Below are 25,283 nucleotides of genomic sequence, written 5' to 3' on the forward strand. Positions count from 1 at the left end.
AACACTGTATATGTTTTGCAGTAATGTCTGTGTCTCTCGCAGTGCATGGTGAAGGCTCTGTATGATTACAAGGCCCAGCGAGAGGATGAGCTGTCATTCTGTAAACAGGCCATCATACACAACGTGGACAAACAAGATGGCGGCTGGTGAGTTTGCTCTGTCTGTCTCCCTGATACCCTCACATCCCTCACTTGTATTAATTTCATTTAGTTACTTTACTTCATAGAGTATGTAATAATATTAGACACCAGCCACAATTACTTTAGAACCCTTGAGCAAGGGGTCTTAGGGGGTCTGTACTATCGCCGGGCCATGGCGTAACCTGGTAAGATGCTGACAGGTTCTCCTGGCTGATAATAATATGCTGTACTAGGATAGTGCATTATATTAGTAGTTATATTATTATATATAGCATATAATCAGTAAAAGGATTCAGAGAGGTGCAGAAAAGGCCATAAATGTAAATAAAACACTTTCAGACGTGTGCGGGGGGAGAGTTCCTCAGTTTTACAGACAGAGGGCCTGATTCAGAGCCGGACGCTCTGACCAGAGCGCTCGCTCTGAATCAGTGCCCTCCTACCTAAAAATGGAGCGGCCTCTTGGACGCGATGATGATGGTCGCGATGGTCAAGACCATCGCGACCATCGGGCTTGCAACGAGACCCTGCGGTAGGGTCTCGCTTCTGCAAGCCCTGGAGTGATTTTGGCTCTATCAGAGTCAAAAGCACTCCCACTGACATCACTACTGATGTCAGTGGGGCCGGACTCAGACGGTAGGCGTTCCCATGGGAACGCCTCCATCTGGCAGCCACGCCCCCGGCACGCCCACCAAAGGGGGCGTGCTGTCACTCACCATCGACAGCACGTCCCCTTTGGTGCGAGACCCCGAGCGACGAATTCCTCGTTGCTCGCCGGGTCTCGCGCATGCGCACCATCGACCCGCTTGCGAGCGTCCTTCGCTCACGAGCAGGTCTGAATTAGGCCCAGAGATCACCCCTCTAATGTGGGATACGCTGATCACAGCACCTGGGGCTCATTGTGATGCATATTATTGCTCTTAGGGCCTGATTATGTGTCACGTGCAAGTCCCAATGTGGCTGCAGCGGACATATACGCAACTTAGCGCAGCGCCGTACGCACCTCAGGCGCTTTTCACCAGCTTCAGAATTACCATTACGGTGTGGCAGCTGGGCAGCAATGGGGAACTTGCACGTAAGAGAAGCGTCCCGCGGGCATTTAGCCAGAGTGCGACCTATCCTGAATCACGCGTATGCACAGCGCACGCCATTTTCAGTCGAATCTCCTGCACCACATATAGGGTAAGTGCCGTTACTATTGGAGACAGCAGCTCTCGCAGATAGAGTAATGGGGTTGAAGCTGTCGCAGAGATACGTATGACTCTGATGGCTGTAGGTGCCTGAAATTGCGACCGCATTACATGCGACTTAGCATCAGGCGTCTGTAACTGTGGGCTGGGATCCTACAGAGTGACCACCAGCTGATGAGGATTCTGCAGCCGTGCCAGTGAGAGGGACGGAACCGCAGCAAGATGGTTTGTGTGAGGCAGGATAGGGCCACCAGGGTAAAGATGCCTCTGCGGTATCGGATGCCTCGTTTTATGCATGGGCATAACTACCATTGGTGTAAGGGGACCAGCTGCGTTGGGGCCCAGGCCTTAGGGGGCCCATCGTCCTTGTCATAATGACGTGTTATATACATTTTTCACCATGGTACAGAGGGTCCCTAACAGACTTTTGCTATGGGGTCTTCAAATGCCTAGTTACACCCCTGGTATTATATGTCAGTAAAAATCAGCCGATATCTGCTATTAATACTGTAACTTCAAACTCGTGTATTCAGTATTTACTAACTCTCTTGCCTGTTATTACCACCATTGGCCTGTAGGTGGCGAGGAGACTATGGTGGGAAGAAGCAGCTTTGGTTCCCTGCAAATTACGTGGAGGAGGTCAGCAGCCCAGTGGCCACGGACCAGGATGACACGGTCAGTGGCTCCATTCTCACGCCCCTGGGTCGCGGTTGTCGAAACAGTTTTACAATATATCAGGAGGTGGAAGTGGACCAGAGATGGTAACACAGGGCTATAAGGCCACAGAATTCTATAATCACATATCTGGTACTTCTAGATAGAGTATTGCAGTGTCTAATGTTTCCAGTTTGTGGGTGAGATCAGGAATGGTGGGTTACTGCCCTGGGAGGCCACGGCAACTCACCAAAATTTGGGAGTATCCCAGACATTCCAGGAGAGTAGACGAGTATGACCCGGGCTATAGCTGTATTCCAGTTAGTCACCACAATGGGCATACAGACCCACCAACGTGACCCATTCCACCAGGCACAAAATGCTCTGCTCCTGGGTTTCCCACGTCACCGACCTAATGAATGAGCAGGGTTTCTGCAACACAGGTGACTGCAATCACGGCTTATGGAGGAAGTATAGGAGCAGAGCATTTTGGCCCTGGTGGAAGGGGCCATGTTGGAGGGTCTGGGTATAGCAGAGGCTGCCGGGTGTTATTCTTATTAAATAACAGTGTCTGCAGTTTTCTATAGATCTGCATAGATAGAAATAGCAATAGCACCTTGCACCTTGCTATAGAAAGCATATACACCATCGTGTCCTGTCACTGGAATAACTACTCCCCAGGATACCCCATCCTTAGCACATGCTCCTGTCTGTAACACTATAATTATTATAATGAATAGATACCCCCCCCACACACACACTTCTCTTAATAACTTTTCCTTGTTCCTTTACAGTCCCTGTTTTTTGGACAGTCTGCAGAAAACAGCCCTCTGGGGAACTTCCTAAAAGGATTTATAGATGTCCCTTCCTGTCACATTGGTGAGTGCTGGGGGGATCCGGTCTAAAGATCTACAGTAAAAAGGTAGACAATGTCTAGATAGACACCAGGTGCTAGACAGGCAATAGGCAGGCAGAAACTAAAGGTCGACACACTAAAGGTCAGCAAGTACAAATGGTCGACAGGGTCAAAAGGTTAACATGCAAATGGACGACGTGAAATGGTCGACACATGATTTTTTTTGTTTATGCTAGGGTTAGGCACTTACCCCAACGGTTAGGGTTAGGCACCAGGAGGGAGGGGTAGGGTTAGCCACTTACCGGACAGTTGGGGTTAGGCACTAGAAGGGACAGTTAGGTTTAGGCACCAGGAGGGACGGTTAGGGCTAGGCACCAAGGAAAGGGTTAGGGTGAAGATTAACATGTGTCGACCATATGCATGTCGATATTTTGGCCATGTCGACCATTTGTACATTGCGACATTCTTGCGTGTCGACCTTTTGTCCATGTCGCCTGTCTAACATCTGGTTTCTCTCTAGACTTTGTGTACCTTTTTACTGTAGATCTTTCAATCCACAACCGTGCTGGGAGACATGTTACTAGAAACGCTTTAGGAACTTGTTATGAGTACGGAGACTGTAATTCATGGGGAGCAGTAATCCTGTTGGACACTAGGCTTCCTGTCCATAGAGGCATGGTCACTCGAAGATACTCTCAGTGAAGATCATTTAGGAATATCTGTGGGTGGCCGTGCGCATTGATTTGCACATTTGTTCAGCAAGAGCAGACACTTAGCAGGTGGAGGGGAGAAGTTCCTAGGAATGTACAGGACAGGCACCGAGGGGATTTGTTTTGCAGATAGGTGCAGAAACCATATTTCCTTCTCTGCGGTGAGAAGATTGAAATGAGATAATGGTGTAGAGGGGACATATTTGTGGGTCCGCTTGGTGTTGCAGGGGGCAGATGAACATTTCCTCTCAGCAAAACAGAGCTCCTGGTCTTCCAGTCTTGTCCTATACACTTGGCACCATAATCTCCCCTACACGTTGCAGTAGAAGAGCCCATTTCTGGGTGCAGTTTATTTAAAGGGGTATAAATTAGAGGCGTCTCCTGATAGCGGACAGTAGGAGAACCCCATTATTGTGCCCTGGGCAGACTATGAAATGCATGCAGTGAGCTAATGTCTTTTCCCCTTACATCACCCTATATATATTATATATTGTATCATACATATAGTATGTCCTGTCCTGTGCGTCCCGCTGGCTGACAGCTGTCATCTCTTCCCTCCACACAGTCTTATCGAAGGAAGGACGCAGCTCCAGGCCTTATATGTTCACTATCCACTCGCAGCAGATGTCCCACCCGTCTCAGGCGTTGGACGTGGCAGCCGACTCACAGGAGGAGCTGAATGATTGGCTCGCAAAGATCCGGGAGGCCACGCAGAACGCAGATGCCCGGGTGAGCCCAGAGACCCATAGGGGAGGTCAATCTGCAAATGTTTATTGATTAACAGTTTTTATTTATATTGTGTCAGCAAATTCCGTTCCGTTGTATAATAGGGAACAAAACAGTAATAAAATGAGATAGACAGACAGAGAGGTGTGAGGGCCCTGCTCACGAGCTTATACCCTATAGGATTGTGATGCCACATATTGCATACTAGCAGTTGTACCCGCTTTCACCCGGGTAGACCTTAGATATTTACTGTTTCCATTTCACTCCAATAACACATTAATCCTTTAGCTGTATAGTAATGCATCGCTGCCATAGTAAAGGTGCGTATCCACTACAGATTACAACACTGTAATCATTCAATCGTTCACCATCCTGCGCGGTGGATAATGTGCCCACACTGACGATATGTAGTACAGTGCAGGCACCTCATCCCTGAACATGCACAACCTGATGATCTCTTCGGTTGGCCTGCATGTTCAGACAATGACAAATGCGACAACGACCAGCGGGAACGCACATTGCTGGTCATTGCCGCCATTTTACTGCACGATTAATGAATGATTGCACAATAACGATGTGGTAATCGTTCAATCTCTCATTTTTCTCGTGTAGTGGATGTTTCCCTAAGGCATTATCATCCCTCACCTCTGTACTATCACATTCCGCTCCCACACCTGTGTACTAACACATTCCACACCCTCACCTAGGTAGTAACACATTATCCTCGCTCACCACTGTAGTAACACATTCCCCTCCCTCGCCTGTGTTTTAACACATTCCCTTTGATCACCCCCGTAGTAACACATTTAACATTCACTCCCCCGCACCTGTGTACTAACACATTCCGCTCCCTCACTTCTGTAGTAACATCTCACCTCTGTAGTAACACATTCCACTCCCACACCTGTGTACTAACACATTCCACTCCCTCGCCTCTGTAGTAATCTCACCTCTCTAGTAACACATTCCGCTCCCTCACCTCTGTAGTAACATCTCACCTCTGTAGTAACACCTTCCACTCCCACACCTGTGTACTAACACATTCCACTCCCTCACCTAGGTAGTAAAACATTATCCTCGCTCACCACTGTAGTAACACATTCCCCTCCCTCGCCTGTGTTGTAACACATTCCCTTCCATCACCCCCGTAGTAACACATTTAACATTCACCTCCCGCACCTGTGTAGTAACACATTTTCCTCTCTCACCTCTGTAGTAACACATTCCCTTCCCTCACTATTCAAATAGGGGAGCCACACCAACTGCCAGTGATGATTGGCAGCCTATTATATGACAGTTGGTGTTTGAATATGATCTGTGCTACAGCCACGATGAGACAGTCAGGAAACATTTTAGCCCTTTTCACCCCCTTAGGAGTCGAATTTTAAAAAAAAGTCCCTTTTCATGTTTCCAGGTCCAGGGGTTTGGGCTGGGCGTTGGTGAGTCAGTCAGGGAGCCAGGACATTTGATTTGATATATATAGATGTGGTAGGCTGAGTACAGGAGCGGATTACAGGTACATTTGGGAACTGTGTGCAGGAGCATTATAAAGAGATAAAGGGTAGGAAATATATGACCCCCATGTACGGATCCAGCATGTGACGCTTCTGTGATGTTCTGCGTCTGTAGATGCAGGAGGGGAAGATAATGGAGCGAAGGAAGAAGATTGCGCTGGAACTCTCCGAGCTGGTCGTGTACTGCCGGCCGGTGCCCTTCGATGAGGAAAGTAAGAAATGAAATCCTGTCAGCTCACATTAGTTCTCTCATTTCCTCCATCACTGGCTGATAATAACCGGAGAGAATGACATGAAAGGACCAGCTCCACATAATACATATATAATGGCATGACACCACAGAATTAGCACATTGAGGGGGAGAAGTGCTACGCACACAGCCTGTAAAGTGACAGGAGCTGATTAGTTGGTACTTTATTTCCGTCCATAGATCCCAAAGTACCAACCAATCAGCTCCTGTCATTTTTCTTGAAAATACAGTCTGTAATATGACAGTTAGGAGCTGATTGGTTGGCACTTTGGGGTCTAGGGGCCTGATTCTGACCCGCTGGCGAGCGCATTGCGCTCACCAGCGGGTCGATTTTTGGCCCTTGCGCATGCGCCGCCTCCGGCGCACACATGCGCGAGCCCGAGCAGCTCCGTCCTTCCGGGGCTCACTACAAGATGGGGCGGCTGTCGATGTTGATCGACAGCTCGTCCCGTTTTGTAGGTGGGTAGGGGGGGTGGCTGCACAAACTAAGGCGTTCCCGAAGGCTCCTAACTGTCACTTTACAGGCTGTGTGTGAAAACTTACAGGAGCTGATTGGTTGGTACTTTATCTCTCTCCTAGGCTTAGTACTGTACAATAGACCCCTTAGTAACACGGATGATTAAATCTCTAACATGGACTATTGCAATATTGATTCATATTTGTCTCTAATGTGTTATTTCATTTCGTACTTCTGTTTCCAAAAGCAGGAAAAGTCCCCTATGAGCCATTCGCAGGATAACTCTATTCAGCTTTGCAACGTTTATATAGAATTTGTTATTGAATTGTTAGAGATTGTCGGAGAGAGGGCGCGTCCTGTGTTTTCTTTACACTATTGAGTGTTTCGGATCCTGCGCCATCGTCCCCCAGAGCCCGCGCCATCACTTCCTCATCTCCGCAGGTCACCAATGATCCTCGGAGATTGGGAAGCAGAAACATGTGGCTGCGTGACGCGGAGGATGTCATTAATGTTGGATTTTGCAGATTTTTTTATTTTTTCCTTTTAAATATTGTCTGTCTATCCTGAAACCTCACACATGTACTCATCAATCTCTTTCATTCCTGTAAGAAAGTAAGTTACCTGTCTCAGGTAGCATTTCCTGGGTGTTTACATGAGAGCCAGGTGTGTGACCTGAGGGTGTGTTACTCCTGGCGGGGCCTGAGCCTCTTGGAGATCACCCGTCTGTATACGTACATTCCACACATACATTCTGATAGTGTTTTCCTGATATATGGGTTTAGTAAATCACCCCGAGGGTTCTACAAGGGTGAAAAACACATCCTGCTACAGAACTTCCTCAGTATCGTGTGAGCCTACATTCCTCTGTGCTCTGAGGCCCTGATTCAGAGCCGGACGCCCTGACAGAGCGCTCGCTCTGAATCAGGGCGTCTTTTTTTTTTTTTTTATGGAGCGTCCTCCTGGCCACTCCCACAGCTAATGCGAATGGCCAGCATGATGGTCGCGATGGTCAAGACCATCGCGACCATCGGGCTTGCGACGAGACCCTTGAGAGCTTTCGGCTCAAACAGAGCCGAAAGCTCTCCCATTGACATCACTTGTGATGTCAGTGGGGCCGCCCCCAAACGGTAGGCGTTCCTATGGGAACGCCTCCATCTGGGCAGCCACCCCCCCCGACCCACCCACCAAAGGGGACGTGCTGTCACTCAAAATCGACAGCACGCCCCCTTTGGTGCGAGACCCAGAGTGACGGATTGCCCGTCGCTATCCGGGTCTCGCGCATGCACACGACGGAGCCGACTCCGTCGTGCGCATGCGCTCTGGGCCACCATCGACCCGGTTGCGACCGCTCAGTGCTTGCGACCAGGTCTGAATCAGGCCCTGAGACACAGTTGTAAAATACAGCAGCAATACTGTATAGATGTTCTGCAGCATTATGCATCGTTTATTAATCACACTGACACATATTTCACTGGGCAAAGTAGCAATAACTTAGAGTACAAAGCCGGATACTGCTCCAAACACAGCAAAGTATACATAACAAGCCGGACGCCTCCCAGATAAGATCACATACTGCTTGGCTTATATCCCGGAATGAATTACGATTGAACGGATATTGGGACTGTATATTACGCCTGGCATGTCTCTGTGTTTCAGGGTTTCTATTATGTTGGCTGAAAAGCACCAGAAATGGGCTTTTGTTCTTTTTGTTTTTTGCAAAAGTGCGAAATGCGTTGCGCTAAAAAAGATAGGATGAACCCCATGTCTGGCCCCGCAGAGGCTATGGTACAGTCGAGGCCTTTAGCATGGTATATGTGTGTACATCTTGCATGTTTTAGGTATGTAGCATGTATTTCCTGTATGTATCACTCATATGTCTCAGTGCTTGGCATTGACCCTTCCATGACAGGGCTGTGTGTCTCTGTAGAGATTGGCACGGAAAAGGCCTGTTACAGAGATATGTCGTCGTTCCCCGAGACCAAGGCCGAGAAATACGCCAATCGCAGCAAAGGGAAGAAATTCCTGCAGTACAACCGGCGCCAGCTGAGCAGAGTTTACCCAAAAGGGCAACGTCTCGATTCCTCTAACTATGACCCGCTGGCCATGTGGATCTGCGGCAGCCAGCTGGTGGCGCTGAATTTCCAGACGCCAGGTAAGAACCACCCGTGTTACGGGTTCCGCCAGTGCTGTATATGTCACTTACGTTTGTTACTTAATGGGAACTCCCCTAAGAGGTCCCCAATGTTATTATTATAGATGAATATCTAGAGATTATTATATTATTTCCATACAGATCACTTTTTATTTTTATGTCTACTGTTGGGTATCTCTATTCTTTATTCGCTTTACAGAATAAGCTGAAGAGCCCATGAAAATGTTTACAATATTATAATGAGAATGACCCTGTGGCTGATTACACTCCTAATTATCAAAATATAGGTCTATCTGATTGTAAGGGGTAAATTTACTAAGAATCGAGATGACAATCTCGGGTGTTTTTAGGCATGTTTTTCATCTTGCAAATTTACTAAGTGCAAACTCGGGTGGGTTTTTTAGTGAGTTTTGTTTTCTCACTTTTCTTTCTCTCCCGAGATGTAAATCTCGCTTTTACTCGCCATCGGCAGAGATCAGTCAGTTTTTTACTGTCAGATATACATCTCTCAAATTTACCAAGAATCGAGATTACAATCTCGGGAGAGATGCCTGCAAACTCGCTACCAAATTGACGTTTTAAACACTCACCCCCTGATCAGCGAGTTATGCAGAAACATGCCGAAATCATTTATTTATTTATTTTTAAAATTTTTGGAAAAAATTAAGTGAGGTCCCCCCCCAAAACACTAACCAGCCCCGGATTTGCCAGCCTGTCCTGGTACCTAAAATTACGGGGAACAAAATGAATAGGGTTACCCCGTAAATTAGGTACCCAGCACCAGGCAGCAGGGCTAGTTTTAAATATAGGGGCAAAAAAATTGCATAGGGGTACCCCTATATTTAAAACCAGCCCTGTCCCTGCTGCCTGGTGCTGGTACCTAATTTACGGGGTAACTCTATTCATTTTGTTCCCCGTAATTTTAGGTACCAGGACAGTCTGGCAAGTCCGGGGCTGGTTAGTGTTTTGGGGGGGGGACCTCACGTAATTTTTTTTTTTTTTTAAATAAACCAAATTTATTACAGGTACAACACAAGCAGCCTGCACGTACCTTACTGATATGTGCAGGCTGCTAGCTCCAGTGAGATTTCCAGTGAGAGAAAACACTGCAATCTCGGGTCAGTTATCTCATCTTCACTTGTAACGCGGGAGAGAAATCTCGATTTGCTTCACCATCGGAAAACGGACTTTCAGCTAAACTCGCTTCTTAGTAAATTTGCAAAACCAAAAAAAAAAAAAAACATGCCCGAGTTTAGGCGATGCAAATCGAGATAAAAAAAATAAAAAAAAATCGACCTATCTCGATTCTTAGTAAATTTACCCCTAAGAGTTATTTCTTGGCTAAACCAATTGTGGGTTTCCAGCCACTGTAGGACTACAAATTTCAGCATGCATGGTGCTTCAGAGGCTACCTTTTGGGTTTCCAGCCACTGTAGTAATACAAGTTCCAGCATGTATGGTGCATCAGTGGTGGCCAACTGTGGATTTCCAGCTGCTGTTGAACTACAAGTCCCAGCATGTCTGGTGCGTCAGAGGCTATCTGTTGGTTTCTAGCTAGTGTAGAATTAGAAGTTCCAGCATGCATGGTGCTTCAGTGGTTACCTGTTGGTTTTTAGCTGTTGTAGTACTACAGGTTCCAGCATGCTTGGTGTGCCAGAGTTGGTTACACTCAGTGCCCCTCTCTCTGCCCACAGACCGGCCCATGCAGCTGAACCAGTCACTCTTCATGCTGGGGGGCCAGAGCGGCTACGTCCTGCAGCCAGACATCATGAGGGACGAGCTCTTTGACCCATTTGATAAAAGCAGCCTGACGATCGTGGAGCCAATCACAGTCCAGGTTCAGGTGCGTAACGGAGCCGCCGACACGTCATCGCCGTCACCTATTGTCTATTATTTGCTGTATTTTACTCTCCGCCGTAAGCTCTAAAATGTTTGCAAAAGAGAAACTGCAGATACAAATCCTACAGAGCAGAGGGTGAGGGGTGACTACAGGCCCCTGGGGTCTATGGGGCAGCTAATAGGATCTGCAGAATACTGGCCTCTACTTGTGTACGAGACCTTCACAGGAGATTATTAACTAACCCTTCCCCCTGGCCCAAGGTAACAGCTGCCGGCCTCCCCACTGTAGTGCAATGGCCTCTACCTTACTGACACAGAACACTGGGGGTGGATAAGGACTAAGTGACCCGTCTAGGCCGTGGCGCTCACCGTGTTATCACTTTTCTTTATTATGATGTTTCCTTTCTTTTATTGTTGTTTCTCAGCCACACGTTCCCCGTGTTTGCTTGTAATAGGCAGGAGCTTAAATAATTCAGGAATTTTATATGATAAAAGGAAACCTTCATAAATGTATTATCTTGTACTTTAATTCCCACCTTCCACTTTCATAACACGGAAGGTACAAGTCATAGTCACAGAAAGCAACACCCCCAAAAACAGGTGCCCGGTAATGAGCCACGCCATAGGATCTAATAGAACAGGTGCCCGGTAATGAGCCGGGCCATAGGATGTGATAGAACAGATGCCCGGTACTGAGCCAGGCCATAGGATCTAATAGAACAGGTGCCCGGTAATGAGCCGGACCATAGGATGTGATAGAACAGGTGCCCGGTAATGAGCCGGGCCATAGGATGTGATAGAACAGGTGCCCGGTAATGAGCCGGACCATAGGACGTGATAGAACAGGTGCCCGGTAATGAGCCGGGCCATAGGTTGAGATAGAGCAGGTGCCCGGTAATGAGCCAGGCCATAGGACGTGATAGAACAGGTGCCCGGTAATGAGCCGGGCCATAGGATCTGATAGAACAGGTGCCCGGTAATGAGCCGGGACATAGGATGTGATAGAACAGGTGCCCGGTAATGAGCCGGGCCATAGGATGTGATAGAACAGGTGCCCGGTAATGAGCCGGGCCATAGGATGTGATAGAACAGGTGCCCGGTAATGAGCCGGGCCATAGGATGTGATAGAACAGGTGCCCGGTAATGAGCCGGGCCATAGGATGTGATAGAACAGGTGCCCGGTAATGAGCCGGGCCATAGGATGTGATAGAACAGGTGCCCGGTAACGAGCCGGGCCATAGGATGTGATAGAACAGGTGCCCGGTAACGAGCCGGGCCATAGGATGTGATAGAACAGGTGCCCGGTAATGAGCTGGGCCATAGGATGTGATAGAACAGGTGACAGGCCAAGAAGAGGATCACAGTCCTTGAAAAATAGGGGCACTGCTGAGAAGAGGGTAAAGGGGTATTTATAGGATGGTGCAGCTGTGAGGGGCAAAGGCGTAGGTTTAGATTAAATAGTTTTTTTCCAAAATGCAGGGTGACAGGGCTCAGTAATATGGGTGTATAGTGATGAGCGGGGTGACGTGGCTCAGTAATATGGGTGTATAGTGATGAGCGGGGTGACGGGGATCAGTAATATGGGTGTGTAGTGATGAGCGGGGTGACGGGGCTCAGTAATATGGGTGTGTAGTTATGAGCGGGGTGACGGGGATCAGTAATATGGGTGTGTAGTGATGAGCGGGGTGACGGGGATCAGTAATATGGGTGTGTAGTGATGAGCGGGGTGACGGGGCTCAGTAATATGGGTGTATAGTGATGAGCGGGGTGACAGGGCTCAGTAATATGGGTGTATAGTGATGAGCGGGGTGACGGGGCTCAGTAATATGGGTGTGTAGTTATGAGCGGGGTGACGTAGCTCAGTAATATGGGTGTATAGTGATGAGCGGGGTGACGTGGCTCAGTAATATGGGTGTGTAGTGATGAGCGGGGTGACGGGGCTCAGTAATATGGGTGTGTAGTGATGAGCGGGGTGACGGGGCTCAGTAATATGGGTGTGTAGTGATGAGCGGGGTGACGGGGCTCAGTAATATGGGTGTATAGTGATGAGCGGGGTGACGGGGATCAGTAATATGGGTGTGTAGTGATGAGCGGGGTGACGGGGATCAGTAATATGGGTGTATAGTGATGAGCGGGGTGATGGGGATCAGTAATATGGGTGTATAGTGATGAGCGGTGTGACGGGGATCAGTAATATGGGTGTATAGTGATGAGCGGGGTGACGGGGCTCAGTAATATGGGTGTATAGTGATGAGCGGGGTGACGGGGCTCAGTAATATGGGTGTATAGTGATGAGCGGGGTGACGGGGCTCAGTAATATGGGTGTGTAGTGATGAGCGGGATGACGGGGCTCAGTAATATAGGTGTGTAGTGATGAGCGGGGTGACGGGGCTCAGTAATATGGGTGTATAGTGATGAGCGGGGTGACGGGGCTCTATAATATGGGTGTGTAGTGATGAGCGGGGTGACGGGGCTCAGTAATATGGGTGTATAGTGATGAGCGGGGTGACGGGGCTCAGTAATATGGGTGTTTAGTGAAGAGCGGGGTGATGGGGCTCAGTAATATGGGTGTATAGTGATGAGCGGGGTGACGGGGCTCAGTAATATGGGTGTGTAGTGATGAGCGGGGTGACGGGAATCAGTAATATGGGTGTGTAGTGATGAGCAGGGTGACGGGAATCAGTAATATGGGTGTATAGTGATGAGCGGGGTGACGGGAATCAGTAATATGGGTGTATAGTGATGAGCGGGGTGACGGGGCTCAGTAATATGGTTGTTTAGTGAAGAGGGTGTGGTTTAAACTATCAACAATGTAAAGGTTGACTCTTTCTTAATGGGTTAACACCAGATGGTCGACGTGCAATAGGTCAGCAGGGACAAAAGGTCGACTGGGTTAAAACTTTGACAGGTTCAAATGGTCAAAACAAATATTTTATTTAACCTTATTCCTAATCATCCCTTATTCCCTAACTTCCCTACCCCCAGATGCCTAACCCTAGCCGAACCCTAAACCTCTCCCTAGTGCCTAACCCTAAGCGTCCCCTCCGGCAGCCTAGCCCTAATTCTCCCCTAAGTGCCGAACCCCTAACCTAAAAATGTTGAAAAACATTTGTCGACCAGTTGCATGTCGACCTTTAACCTTGTCAACTTTTTGTCAGTCGAACTTTTGTACCTGGTGACCTATTACATGTTGACCATCCGGTGTCGATCTATTGTCTGTTGAACTTTACATTGTCGATCTTCCATCCGAATGACCATGAAGACTGGACCAATGAGTCTCTATAGGGCAGGCAACCTTTGTACATGATATAGAGAACAACACGATAGTAATAGATCATTTTACAGTTCTTATGTGTGAAATTGTCTCAAAGCAAAAATGTGGAACATGTAAAACCCAGACAGATAAGAGACGGTTGATGGGTCAGCAGCAAGTTTGGGTAACACGCGTATTTGCGCAGCTGTTGCCGGGCTCACGCCGCCAGCCGTCACTTGGTTCCATCAGAATACCTCCAAAGTAATGGGTCAGAACGGGCCAAGGTTTGGCAATATGGTGCCAGCTACATAACGTAGCAGAGGATGTTGGAAATCGTAACGATAATACCCATGCGCACACGTACAGCTATGTACTTACACACTGTAATATAACATGCCGAGATGCGTTACGTCATACGTATTCACAATTGTCTTCTACCTCATACTCCAGATTCTGGGCGCCAGGCACCTCCCTAAGAACGGCCGGAGCATTGTGTGTCCTTTTGTGGAAGTGGAAGTTTGCGGATCAGAGTTTGACAACAGCAAGAACAAAAGCGACGTCGTAGGTGAGCGGGGACAGGGGGGCAGATTTTAGGAAGTTGAACAAATAAATAAATTAAATTTCTCGTTCAAAAAAGTTCAGCTTGTTACATCTCTCTGCCCACCAGCGACCCCCAGTGGCGTCACAGGTTATTGCATGTTCAATTCAGGAAGACAATAAAAGAAATAGAAAATATGACAAATTCACAGTAATGTAGTAAAATTCCAGAAATCTCCCAAAGTCGTTTACAATTGTAAACTTTGGCACAAGTAGAACTTGAAAAAGCAGAGGATATATACAGATTATATGCTCCTCATAGATATTCTTATGTAAGTATCTTAAATCCAAACTCATTGGTGAGAGTGGGTCAGTAACCGGTGAATGTACTATACTTCTTGGCCTAGGACCGTATTCATTGTAACAGAGAATATACAGTATACACATATAGGGGAATTCAATATGGGAGCGAAAACATTGTTTTTGCGATGTTTTCACACCTATGACATCATTATCGCAGGTTTTGCTTTTACACTGTATTCAATTTCAAAGACTTTTCGCAGGTTCGAAAAGTCTTTGAAAAAAAACGGGGATAACTTTTCACCACTGAATAGGTGTCGAAAAAAAGTGCAGAATTGGGGTTTAGGGGTGCAGGCTTAAAAAAAATAGGCTATTTAGGCTATTTTTTTTTAAGCCTGCACCCCTGGGAATGACATTTAAAAGATAACTGTGTCAAAAAAAGTTTTAAAAAAAAATAGGGACACCACAAAAAATTATTTTCAAAATTGGGGTGAAAAAAAAAAATGGGAAAAAATTCTTTAACAATAGGGAAATAGGTTCAGGGCTATTCTGCAAGTATGCGGCAGGTGTATTCTAGAACAGGCTATTAGCGGCAGGTGCATAGTTGCAGAATTTTTTAAAACTTTCTTTATGGACATAAAAATATGCTAGTACCCATTTCTACTTCAGGGTCCATAGGGGGTCCACAGGGTTGACCTTGGGGTATAGCTGGATCTGGATCCATGGGCACCACGCAGTTAAAGCTTTTTGCTGCTCCCAGGATGCACTTGGGTCCGTCCTCCTCTATACCCCGCCCCAGAGCCACAGCACCTCAGTTTGAGTTGGAGCCCGGCCGGAGTCGGGTCACCTGCGCAGGGGGGCTGCAGGAGCAGCCCCCAAAAGCTTTTTATTTAAAAAAAAAAGAGGAGCCTGTTAGATTTTTTAAACAGAGGCTCTCTAGTGTGGCAGCGACGGGCTGTCTATGCAGACGCCCACGCTGCCGCTCTCCTTCCCCGCTGGCGCCGCGATGCCAGTACTGCACTGGGGATCGCAGCGGGGGGGCCAGAGTCCGTACTAGCCGGACCCTGGGTACCTCCCTGGACTGCTGCCGAAGTCGCCGGGGATAAGGTAAGCCGCGAGTCGCCGATTAACGGCGGCTCGCGGGTATTGCCTGCAAATGCAGTCCTTTGCCCCCGGTCCTAGGGGACAGACCGGGGGCTGCTAGCGGTGGCGGCGGGCTCCCCCTCTGAGGAGGAATACCCCGTGGGACCACTACACCACCAGGGATATATTGGCAAGCGGGAAGCCGGCATGCCCTGGGGTTAATAGACTAGCCAGGGGAGGAAGCCTTCCCTGTCAGCGGCTCCTCCCCTCAGCTTAGCACGCCTTTCAGCATGCAGTCTGGCGTCGCTGAGCTGCAGACTCTTCGGCCACTCCTCCTCTGAGGTCTCTGGTGGCCATTTTCTCTGTGGCAACGCAGATCTCAGGGAGCACGCCGACCGGTTCCCCTGTGTACCTCTCCCCCGATTTAAGGACAGTGTAGCACTATAGCCCTCCCAGACACTGAATCTGGGAGGTTGATTGTAGTGGAAAGGTGCAGTGAGTATATCTTCTCTGCATGGTATGTGACTTTTGCTAGTGCTGCCTGTCTGTGCTTATTTTCCACTTACTGTCAGCTTATACCTGTCCCTTTACTTCTCCTACAAGCACTACAGGTTTGTGGGGGAGGGGCGTTTCTGCAGACCTCACCTATATAAATCACGTATTTGTGAGGTCCGTCACATACAGTTGTGTGCGACACAGTGCCATATTGTGGGCTGTTGTTCAACACACCGGTGAGTGCGTTTACTTCTGCCCTGTTGCCAGATATATAATATATTCTGTCATGTCAGACGAGGAGGTTGAGCGCTCAGTGGCTCCGGTGTTGGCCTCCTGCGGACGCTGTTCTGCAGGAGTGGATAGGGAGGATTTGTCACAGGATGGCCTGTGTAGTCAGTGCCAGGTGGCTCCTGGCCCATCCAGACCTTCTCTGACGCAGGAACCACCGTGGGCGATGTTTTCTCAAGTGCTGGTGTCTATTGCGGACCGTCTGTCGGTCCCGACTGCTCTCCCTACTAGGGCGTTACCCAGCCGTCCATCCCCCATTCCCCGGGTGTCCCGCAGTTATTGCGGAGTCCTCCTGGGTCTCAGTCTGTGGGTCCATATACGGGGTTGCCTATGTATATACAGGCTTCCCCTGTGCCGCAGCAGCCTGTGGTACTTTTTCAGGCCCCTATGGCGACTCCTCCACCCTGGGTGGATGTGCTCTCCAACTCCGTGCAAAATTTGGCGGCCGCATCCTCGGCTTTTCAGTCAATGTTGCAGACTGACATGCCTTCTCGGGTTTCAAAGCGCCCACTCATGGCGCGGGCGGCTCAGGTATCGGACACAGAGAGTTCATCAGATGATGGGGAGGTCCCTGATGACACTGACTCGGACGCCTCGGTCCAGGAAATGGATACCAAGTCGTCCATTAATGTGCGAGCACTGGTTAGGGCGGTGCGAGCCAGTCTTCTTATAGAGGATGAGGCACCGGCTCCTAAGTCGAAGTATCCTAGTTTCAAAAAAACTAAGGTGGCTTCTGCGGTGTTTCCCCTGTCGGATCAGTTGACGGATCATATGGCGGTAGCTTGGCAGGCGCCCAGTAAGAGATTCCTTCCTCAGAAGCGGTTGGCTTCTAATTATCCCTTCCCTGAGGCACATTGTAAAAAATGGGAAACTCCACCGGCGGTGGATTCCCATGTCACCCGTTTAACTCGGAGCGCTACCTTACCATTACCGTCTATATCCTCGCTGAAGGATCCCACGGACAGGAAAGTTGAGACTTGCTTAAAGTCTATTTACTCCCTCTCCGGGGCGGTGGCCCGACCGTCCATGGCCATCTCCTGGGTGGCCAAGGCCATTGAGGGGTGGGCCAATGCATTGGAAGATACCTTCCTGGACGACGCTCCTGATGTCCAGAGGGCGTTGTTGGGACAGATAAGGGACGCTGCTTCTTACATTGGGGAAGCCTCTTTAGATGCTAGTCTGCTGACTTCGCGGGTATCGGCTGCAGCGGTGTCTGCCCGCCGATCCTTATGGTTGCGGTCCTGGAGAGCGGACTCTGATTCAAAGAAAGGCCTGGAGGCCTTACCTTTCAATGGGGAATTACTATTTGGTCTGGACTTGGACAAAATAGTGGATACCCTGGCAAAATCCAAGTCGGCTTTCCTTCCTTCGGCGGCACTGCCTGCTAAGGTTCGGAGTTCGGCTTTTCGTTCCTTTCGGGTTCAGGGTAAGGCAAAAGGTCAGTCCTTCCCGAGACAGTCGGCGAGTAAGACTGCCTCTAAACCCAAGAAGCAAGCCTGGAGTGCTCGGCGCCCTTCTTCCAAGCAGGAAGATAAACCTGCGGCCTGATGGGACGGGCCTCCCTCTGGGGGACCTCAGAGTGGGAGGCCAACTTCTTCTATTTGCCCAGTGCTGGCACAATACCATCACGGATGCCTGGGTTCGAGAAGTGGTCTCCCAGGGGTACGCCCTGTCTTTTCGGTACAGACCACCCCATCAGTTTTTCTGCACGAGTCCTTCTCAGGACAAGACCAAGGCGTTACAGATTCAGGAGGCTATAGAGTCCTTGCTGAAAGCAGAGGTCATTATTCGTCTCTGTTTCTGGTGCAGAAACCCAATGGTTCTCATCGCCCTATCCTCAACTTGAAGTCTCTGAACAAATTCCTCAGAGTTCCCAAGTTCAGGATGGAAACGTTACGTTCCATCATTCTGGCGATGGAACCGGGGGATTACATGGTGTCCCTGGATATCCAGGACGCCTACCTCCATGTTCCGATAGCACCTTCGCACCAGCAGTATCTGAGGTTCGCTATCCTTCAACATCACTATCAGTTCCGGGCGCTACCCTTTGGTCTCTCCACGGCACCGAGGGTGTTCACGAAGATTATGGCGGTCATGGCTGCACATCTTCGGAACCAGAATGTACGGCTGCTGCCGTATCTGGACGACCTCCTGTTGCTGGCGAGCTCCCCGGAGGTACTGCTTCAACATCTCCACCTGACGATCGCTTGCCTGCAAGCACACGGGTGGTTGATAAATTGGAAAAAGTCCTCCCTGATTCCATCACAGCAGATGGTTCATTTGGGAGCCCTGCTGGATTCGCGTCAGCAAAGGATCTTCCTGACTCCGGAGAAGGTCGCCTCCCTACAGCTGCGGATACGCAGTTGCCTGAGCAGTTGCCGCCTGTCGGTCCATTCGGCTATGAGAGTTCTGGGGTCCATGGTGTCGACATTCGACATTGTGGAATTTGCCCAGTTCCATTCCCGGCTCCTGCAGGGGCTGATTCTATCGGAATGGAACAGGTTACCTCACCGGATCTGCTCTCAGGTGCTGGTGTTGTCTCCGGAGGTTCGGCAATCTTTGGCTTGGTGGCTTCAGACAGCTCATCTGGTCGAGGGGCGCCCCTTTTGGATCCCAGACTGGGTCCTGCTCACGACGGATGCCAGTCTCCGGGGTTGGGGGGCAGTGACCGGCTCATTGTCTCTCCAGGGTCGTTGGTCTGCGGAAGAAGCACTTCTCCCCATCAACATCCTGGAACTGCGGGCAGTATACAGGGCCCTGCAGTCGTCCGGTCCCGCTCTTCACGGAAGGGCGGTACAGGTGCAGTCCGACAACGCCACCACGGTGGTGTATATCAACCACCAAGGCGGAACTCGCAGTCGGGCAGCGATGTCGGAGGTGTCTCGCATCCTGACTTGGGCGGAGTGTCACATTCCAGCGATCTCGGCGGTCTTCATCCCCGGAGTCCTCAATTGGGAAGCGGACTTCCTCAGCCGTCACGACGTGCATCCCGGGGAATGGTCGCTTCACCCAGAGGTGTTTCAGCTACTCGTGGACAGGTGGGGACTGCCGGAGCTGGACTTGATGGCCTCCCGTCACAATCACAAGTTGCCCGTTTACGGGTCAAGGACAAGAGACGCAGGCGCAAGTCTGGTGGACGCGCTGTCGGTGAAATGTGCATTGCACCTGGCGTATCTGTTTCCTCCGATATCCCTACTTCCTCGGGTTCTGTGGAAATTCAAGCAGGACGGCGGCATGCTCGTGCTGGTGGCTCCGTCGTGGCCCAGACGTCCTTGGTACTCCGATCTCAGGAGCCTCTCCATCGACGCGCCGTACCTTCTTCCTCAGCGTCAGGACCTGTTGTCTCAAGGGCCCTGCTTTTACCTGGATCTGGGTCGGCTGTCTTTGACGGCGTGGCTCTTGAGACAGCCGTCTTGAGGTCTCGGGGCTTCTCCAGTTCGGTTATTGGTACCATGCTCAGGGCACGCAAGCCTGCTTCAGCACGGATTTATCACAGGGTGTGGCACACTTACTTTCAGTGGTGTGAGTCCAGACATTATGATCCTCAGGTGTTCCGACTTTCTAGGATCTTGGAATTTCTTCAATCAGGATTGGACCTCGGCTTACGCCTTGCATCTCTGAAGGTTCATGTGTCCGCCTTGTCCGTGTGGTGTTAACGGTGGATTGCAATACTGCCGGATGTTCACACCTTTTTCCAAGGTGTTCTTAGGATCCAGCCTCCCTTTGTGCCTCCTGTGGCTCCTTGGGACTTGGCGGTGGTGCTACGGGTCCTGCAGGGTCCTTCGTTTGAGCCTCTTGAGTCGGTGGAGCTCAAGTGGCTAACATTTAAGACGCTTTCCTGTCGCCCTCCTTTCCTGATTTTTCACCAGGACAGAGCGGTGCTCCGCACTCGTCCTGAGTTTTTGCCCAAAGTGGTCTCGAAGTTCCACATTAATCAGGAACTTGTTGTGCCAGCTTTTCAGTCCCCTGATCTTTCAGCTGGTGAGACTTCCTTAGATGTGGTCCGGGCGCTTAGAATCTATGTGGACCGGACGGCTTCTGTTAGGAAGTCTGATTCCTTGTTTATCCTCTTTGGTTTTCACAAGAGGGGTTGGCCTGCCAACAAATAAACGTTAGCCCGTTGGCTTCGTTCCGTTATTTGTGAGGATTATGCACAGGAGGGTTTACCTGTGCCAGCCTCTGTTAAGGCTCATTCCACTCGTTCTGTGGGTCCCTCTTGGGCTGCTAGACGTGGCGCTTCTGCTGTTCAGCTGTGTAAGGCGGCCACTTGGTCTTCAATTCAAACGTTTTTGAGGTTCTATGCGTTTGACACCTTCGCCTCTCAGGCTGCATCCTTTGGGCGCCGGGTGCTCCTTTCAGCACAGGAGCGTCCCCGCCCTTAGTTGAACTGCTTTGGGACATCCCCAAGGCCAACCCTGTGGACCCCCTATGGACCCTGAAGTAGAAAACAAGAGATATGGTAAGAACTTACCTTTGTTATCTCTGTTTCTACGAAGTCCATAGGGTCCACTGGGCGCCCGCCCTGACGCACCTGGCTTCAAATGGGCTGTGTGGCTGGTCACCGGTTTTCCGTCTCCCATTTCTGTGAGTATGGTTTCTTGTGTGTTCCAGTCTTGCTTCTCTCTGTTTAGTCTCCTCCTCCGGCCTTGGCTGCTTACCGAGGTGCTGTGGCTCGGGGGCGGGGTATAGAGGAGGACGGACCCAAGTGCATCCTGGGAGCAGCTAAAGCTTTAACTGCGTGGTGCCCATGGATCCAGATCCAGCTATACCCCAAGGTCAACCCTGTGGACCCTATGGACTTCGTAGAAACAGAGATAACAAAGGTAAGTTCTTACCATATCTCTTGTTTTTCATGTACCCCAAATTTGATGGGACCACTTAAAAAAACGAAAAAAATAACCTAAGTGCTCTTCCGCAACACTTCTTCAATGTCGGGAAAAAAAAACACCTGCTGCGGCTATTTAAATCCCCGACTTTCATTTGCAGGCTAAAACGGGGGTACCCATAGTTATCCCCCATGTTTTTACAACTTTAGGGGGGGTCCTACAATTTTTTTAAGGAAAATTTCTTAACTTTACGCAAATCCCACCTCGCCAGGTCCCGTTTTCGTTTCATATTGAATACGGGGATAAGTGGGCGCGCGCCCGATACTTTATCCCAGGTAAAAGCTCCGATATGAAACGTAAACTTCAACAGCGAAGTTTACGTTTCATGTTGAATTCCCCTCTTAGACCCCGATAATGAGTTGAACACACGCCTGTCTGCACTGCGCATCCTCCAGGAGTGCACGCTGCAACGGGCAATGTAGATCGCATTTTAATGCATTTTAATCGCATTTCCTCTTTTTTTATTTTCTGAATCAAATATTTATTGTGCGATAACTTTAAAACACCCTAAATATAGAAACTAGAATGTACTCAGGAGTAAAGACTTCAGTGAATGTCCGTGGATATAGTGGGTGATTCCACACGCAAGCAGCTTTGTAATTCCGTCCTTGCTAATATGTTAATGCTGCGGGAGGGGTCCTGCTTCATGCATGCATTAGCGATCCGAGCCGCATCCGCGGACGCAGCATAGGATCATCTGTACGATCCTCGGCTGGCTCAGTGAGTTACCATTGGGTCACGCAGATGAGGAAAACAGACCATGAAATCTCCGTCTGCCGACGGAAATCCTGGCCTCTCGCCTCTCCTGTTTTGGAAAACTGAGGCCTCTGCCGCCCCCTCCCCGCCCCCAAATGGCAGCAGACTGTCAATCACCAAGCTCAGTTATCTCATCCCATAAAACTTACTGCGGCTATGCCACGTTCACCATTGAATTCACAGATCGCCCGTCTGACCAGCTCTGCCAATCACGAGAAAGCATAAAGCGTTTGTAATGAACGCTGTCTGACTGCACAATTACAATACAATAATAGCAGGTAGAAAAGGCTGTATAATGCGTCCTCACAGATTTTCTGATACTAAAACCATTCCATTGATGAACGCCGGGGGAGCAGCGCCCCCAGGTGGTAGAAAGCAGCCTTTACTTTTCCAGGCAACAGCATCTGAATACATCTCTGAGACGTGGGCGTAACCTGTGTATATTATTACATAGGATGATGCTGTATACAATTCGTAATTAGTGGGATTTCAGGGTGGCAAAATGATTCTAATCCGCTCTTCCTCGCACAGCGGATAACGGATTGAACCCCATCTGGACGATGAAGGAGTTTGTGTTTGACATCAATAATCCAGAATTTGCGTTCTTGAGATTCGTGGTGTACGAGGAGGACATGTTCAGTGACCCCAACTTCCTGGCGCAGGCCACGTTTCCAGTGACGGCTCTGAAGACGGGTGAGCAATGGGTGATGTGATGGGGCTTTGCATGGTTGTTTGGCAAGATTAATTCCTCACCAGATTACTACTGGGGACAAACCAGTTTAAACCATTGCAAAAGGTCTCCATGCGCTTTGCCGTACAGTTATAATATCTGGGTGTTTATTTGTATCATATCTCAAACCGGCTCATTGACAATAATTCCAAATTTGTCATTTCTGTGATTGATTGAAAAAAAAAATTCAGCTCCATGTAAGAAAGTTACAGGTGTGAGAGTGCGCCGGATTCAGAGACGGGCGGATTTGCAGAGCCGCACACAAGCAGCTGCGTAAGTCCGTCTATCTCAGATGCAAACACAGAGGTGTCAGACACACGTCCTTGCTGCAATAGCAATCCCAGTGTCAACGTTGCAGGCTGGGATGACCATTGGAACCATTATGACAAATGGTCGCGATTAGGGGCGTATTTATGCACCCATATTATACTTACCACTCTGGAGTGTCACGTCGGCGCAGGTGTCAGCGCTGTGAAAAAACGCCTGAAAATTGGCCGCCATGGCCATCTTCTCAACATTTAGCGCATGCGCAGTACGGAAAACACTGGGAAAATGGTGCGGCAGCTGTAGACTCTGGTCACAGATTAGTCCCCAGAGTCTACTGCTGCTACGCTGTGCTCATTGCGCTGCCGACTGCCACAGAGAGAGGAGGGGGCCTCGGATGGAGCCTGCGCATAAGCCCCCTCCTCTCTTGAAATGCCCCCGTTCGTGATGATTGCTTCTTTGGTCAGACTGCAGGAACAGTATGCAGCCGGGTAGCCGGCGGACCTAATCCCGACAGACGGCTCCCCGACTGCTTCATCCCGGCGAGGGTTAAATGACAGGCGTCTAAATCTATACGCCTGTCATTTTACCGACTCCAGGAGACTGGCGCCCGGAATCCCGATCGAAGTGATACCGAGTGCGGACAGCCGCTAGGGGGGGGGTTAGGTTTAGGGCTCCCAGGGGGGACTTAGGGTTAGGCACCCCCCTGGGTGTTGGAGGGGGAATGAGGGTTAGGCACTGGGGGGGAGGTTAGGGTTAGGCACCACTAAGGAGGGTTAGGGGAGGGAATTAGGTTAGTGAATACTTACCTTTGGGACGATTTTCACCCATGTCGGACAGCCGCTGTCAGGATTCAGGTAATTCAATGCTGGTTCCGCGGGAGCTGGCCATGTAAGAGGCCAGGAATGACGTTGGCCTCGTCCCTCCCTGAAAAAGGGATCGACACACCTGTTTCCGGTGACCAGACATGCCCACGTTCCACCCCCCAAATGAATGACATGCTGCCGCTTGGGGGTTCTGTGGGCGAGATCGCAGGGCCCGTTCAATCTGAGATGTACGCTCATCGTCGGATGAACGTACCTCTGTGAATCAGGCCCAGTGTCCGATCCTGTACATCAGTGTTGGGACTGGTACATACAGTATGTAGGTGAGGCACTTCGCATATGATCACGCCAGGTAACACAGGCAAATCGCTATGAACACTATCACGCTTTAATTGACGTTAGTTATTTTTAATTGCACGGCACAAATGACGAACCGGAAACACAGGAGTGATCGCTGCTCATTAAAAAAAAATGTTGTAATATTTATACATTCTAAAAACGCAAACCACAAAAGTGCTGAGAGAACCTTGGGCACAACTGGCAAACGCACGGCACAAAGTCCAAACCACAAACTACAATCTTGGTGGATGGGCAATCGAGTTCCAACCTGGTTCTAAATTTGCGAGCATCTCCCTCCGGTGTATTAGCCCTACCCAAAGCACAGCTGCTGTTACTGTGTGTAGGTGACAGGAACCCCTAAAATTAGTAAAATATACCTGCATGGGGGTTGACGTTGCGGCTGAATGATCAACTCTTGGTGGGGTAATTGCGATGTCCGGTGTAAAGTCCTGGGAGGGGATATAAATGTGTCTTGTTCTGTTAATGTTATGAAGCCCAACACTGAAATGTTCAATTATTTTTTAATGATTACCCTTTACATAAATTTGCTTCCGTCCGTGAAGAGCGGTATCTGGTCCCGGACTGCTGCGCTTATCCTGCATAAATATAATTACTCCAGTTAGTTTCCCTCCTATCAGCTAACGCTTTACAGCTGATGATGAATGAGTGATGTTTGGATTAATTCCTCTATCTCGTGTTTTGTGCCCAGGTTACCGGTCCGTACCCTTACGCAACAGTTATACTGAGGAGCTGGAACTCGCCGCCCTGCTGGTACATATAGAGATTGTCAATGCTAAGGTAAAGTCTCTCAGTAACCGCACACAAGTCTAATGCTGGGTATACACTAGCACACAGGTTCTCAAACTCGGTCCTCAGGACCCCAAACAGTGCATGTTTTCCATGTTTCCTCACAGAATCACAAGTGAGATATTAGCTCCACCTGTGGATCTGTTACAGTGTGTCAGTGAGTAATGAGTACACCTGTGCACCAGTGAGGTGACGTGCAAAACTGCACTAGAGTTGGATCCGGCGGATCGGAGAAA

At 49.4% G+C, this 25,283-nt stretch overlaps 1 protein-coding gene across 2 annotated transcripts in view; it reads left to right on the top strand.

The window, feature by feature from the left end:
* LOC148433687 (1-phosphatidylinositol 4,5-bisphosphate phosphodiesterase gamma-1-like) overlaps positions 1-25,283 on the top strand; it is a 167,358-nt gene that overhangs the window by 129,049 nt on the left and 13,026 nt on the right. Inside the window, exons 21-30 of one of the 2 annotated variants that reach the window (XM_088465836.1) lie at positions 43-146; positions 1,906-2,002; positions 2,776-2,860; positions 4,113-4,276; positions 5,903-5,999; positions 8,404-8,646; positions 10,341-10,489; positions 14,189-14,303; positions 22,615-22,776; positions 24,950-25,038. In XM_088465836.1, the coding sequence (XP_088321962.1) occupies positions 43-146; positions 1,906-2,002; positions 2,776-2,860; positions 4,113-4,276; positions 5,903-5,999; positions 8,404-8,646; positions 10,341-10,489; positions 14,189-14,303; positions 22,615-22,776; positions 24,950-25,038 (1,305 nt within the window). The remainder of the gene's footprint in view (positions 1-42; positions 147-1,905; positions 2,003-2,775; positions 2,861-4,112; positions 4,277-5,902; positions 6,000-8,403; positions 8,647-10,340; positions 10,490-14,188; positions 14,304-22,614; positions 22,777-24,949; positions 25,039-25,283) is intronic. The other variant, XM_088465837.1, reaches the window with a different exon arrangement.

This window comes from Taudactylus pleione, unplaced genomic scaffold, assembly GCF_031769625.1.
Source record: "Taudactylus pleione unplaced genomic scaffold, aTauple2 ptg002172l, whole genome shotgun sequence".
Taxonomy (NCBI): domain Eukaryota; kingdom Metazoa; phylum Chordata; class Amphibia; order Anura; family Myobatrachidae; genus Taudactylus; species Taudactylus pleione.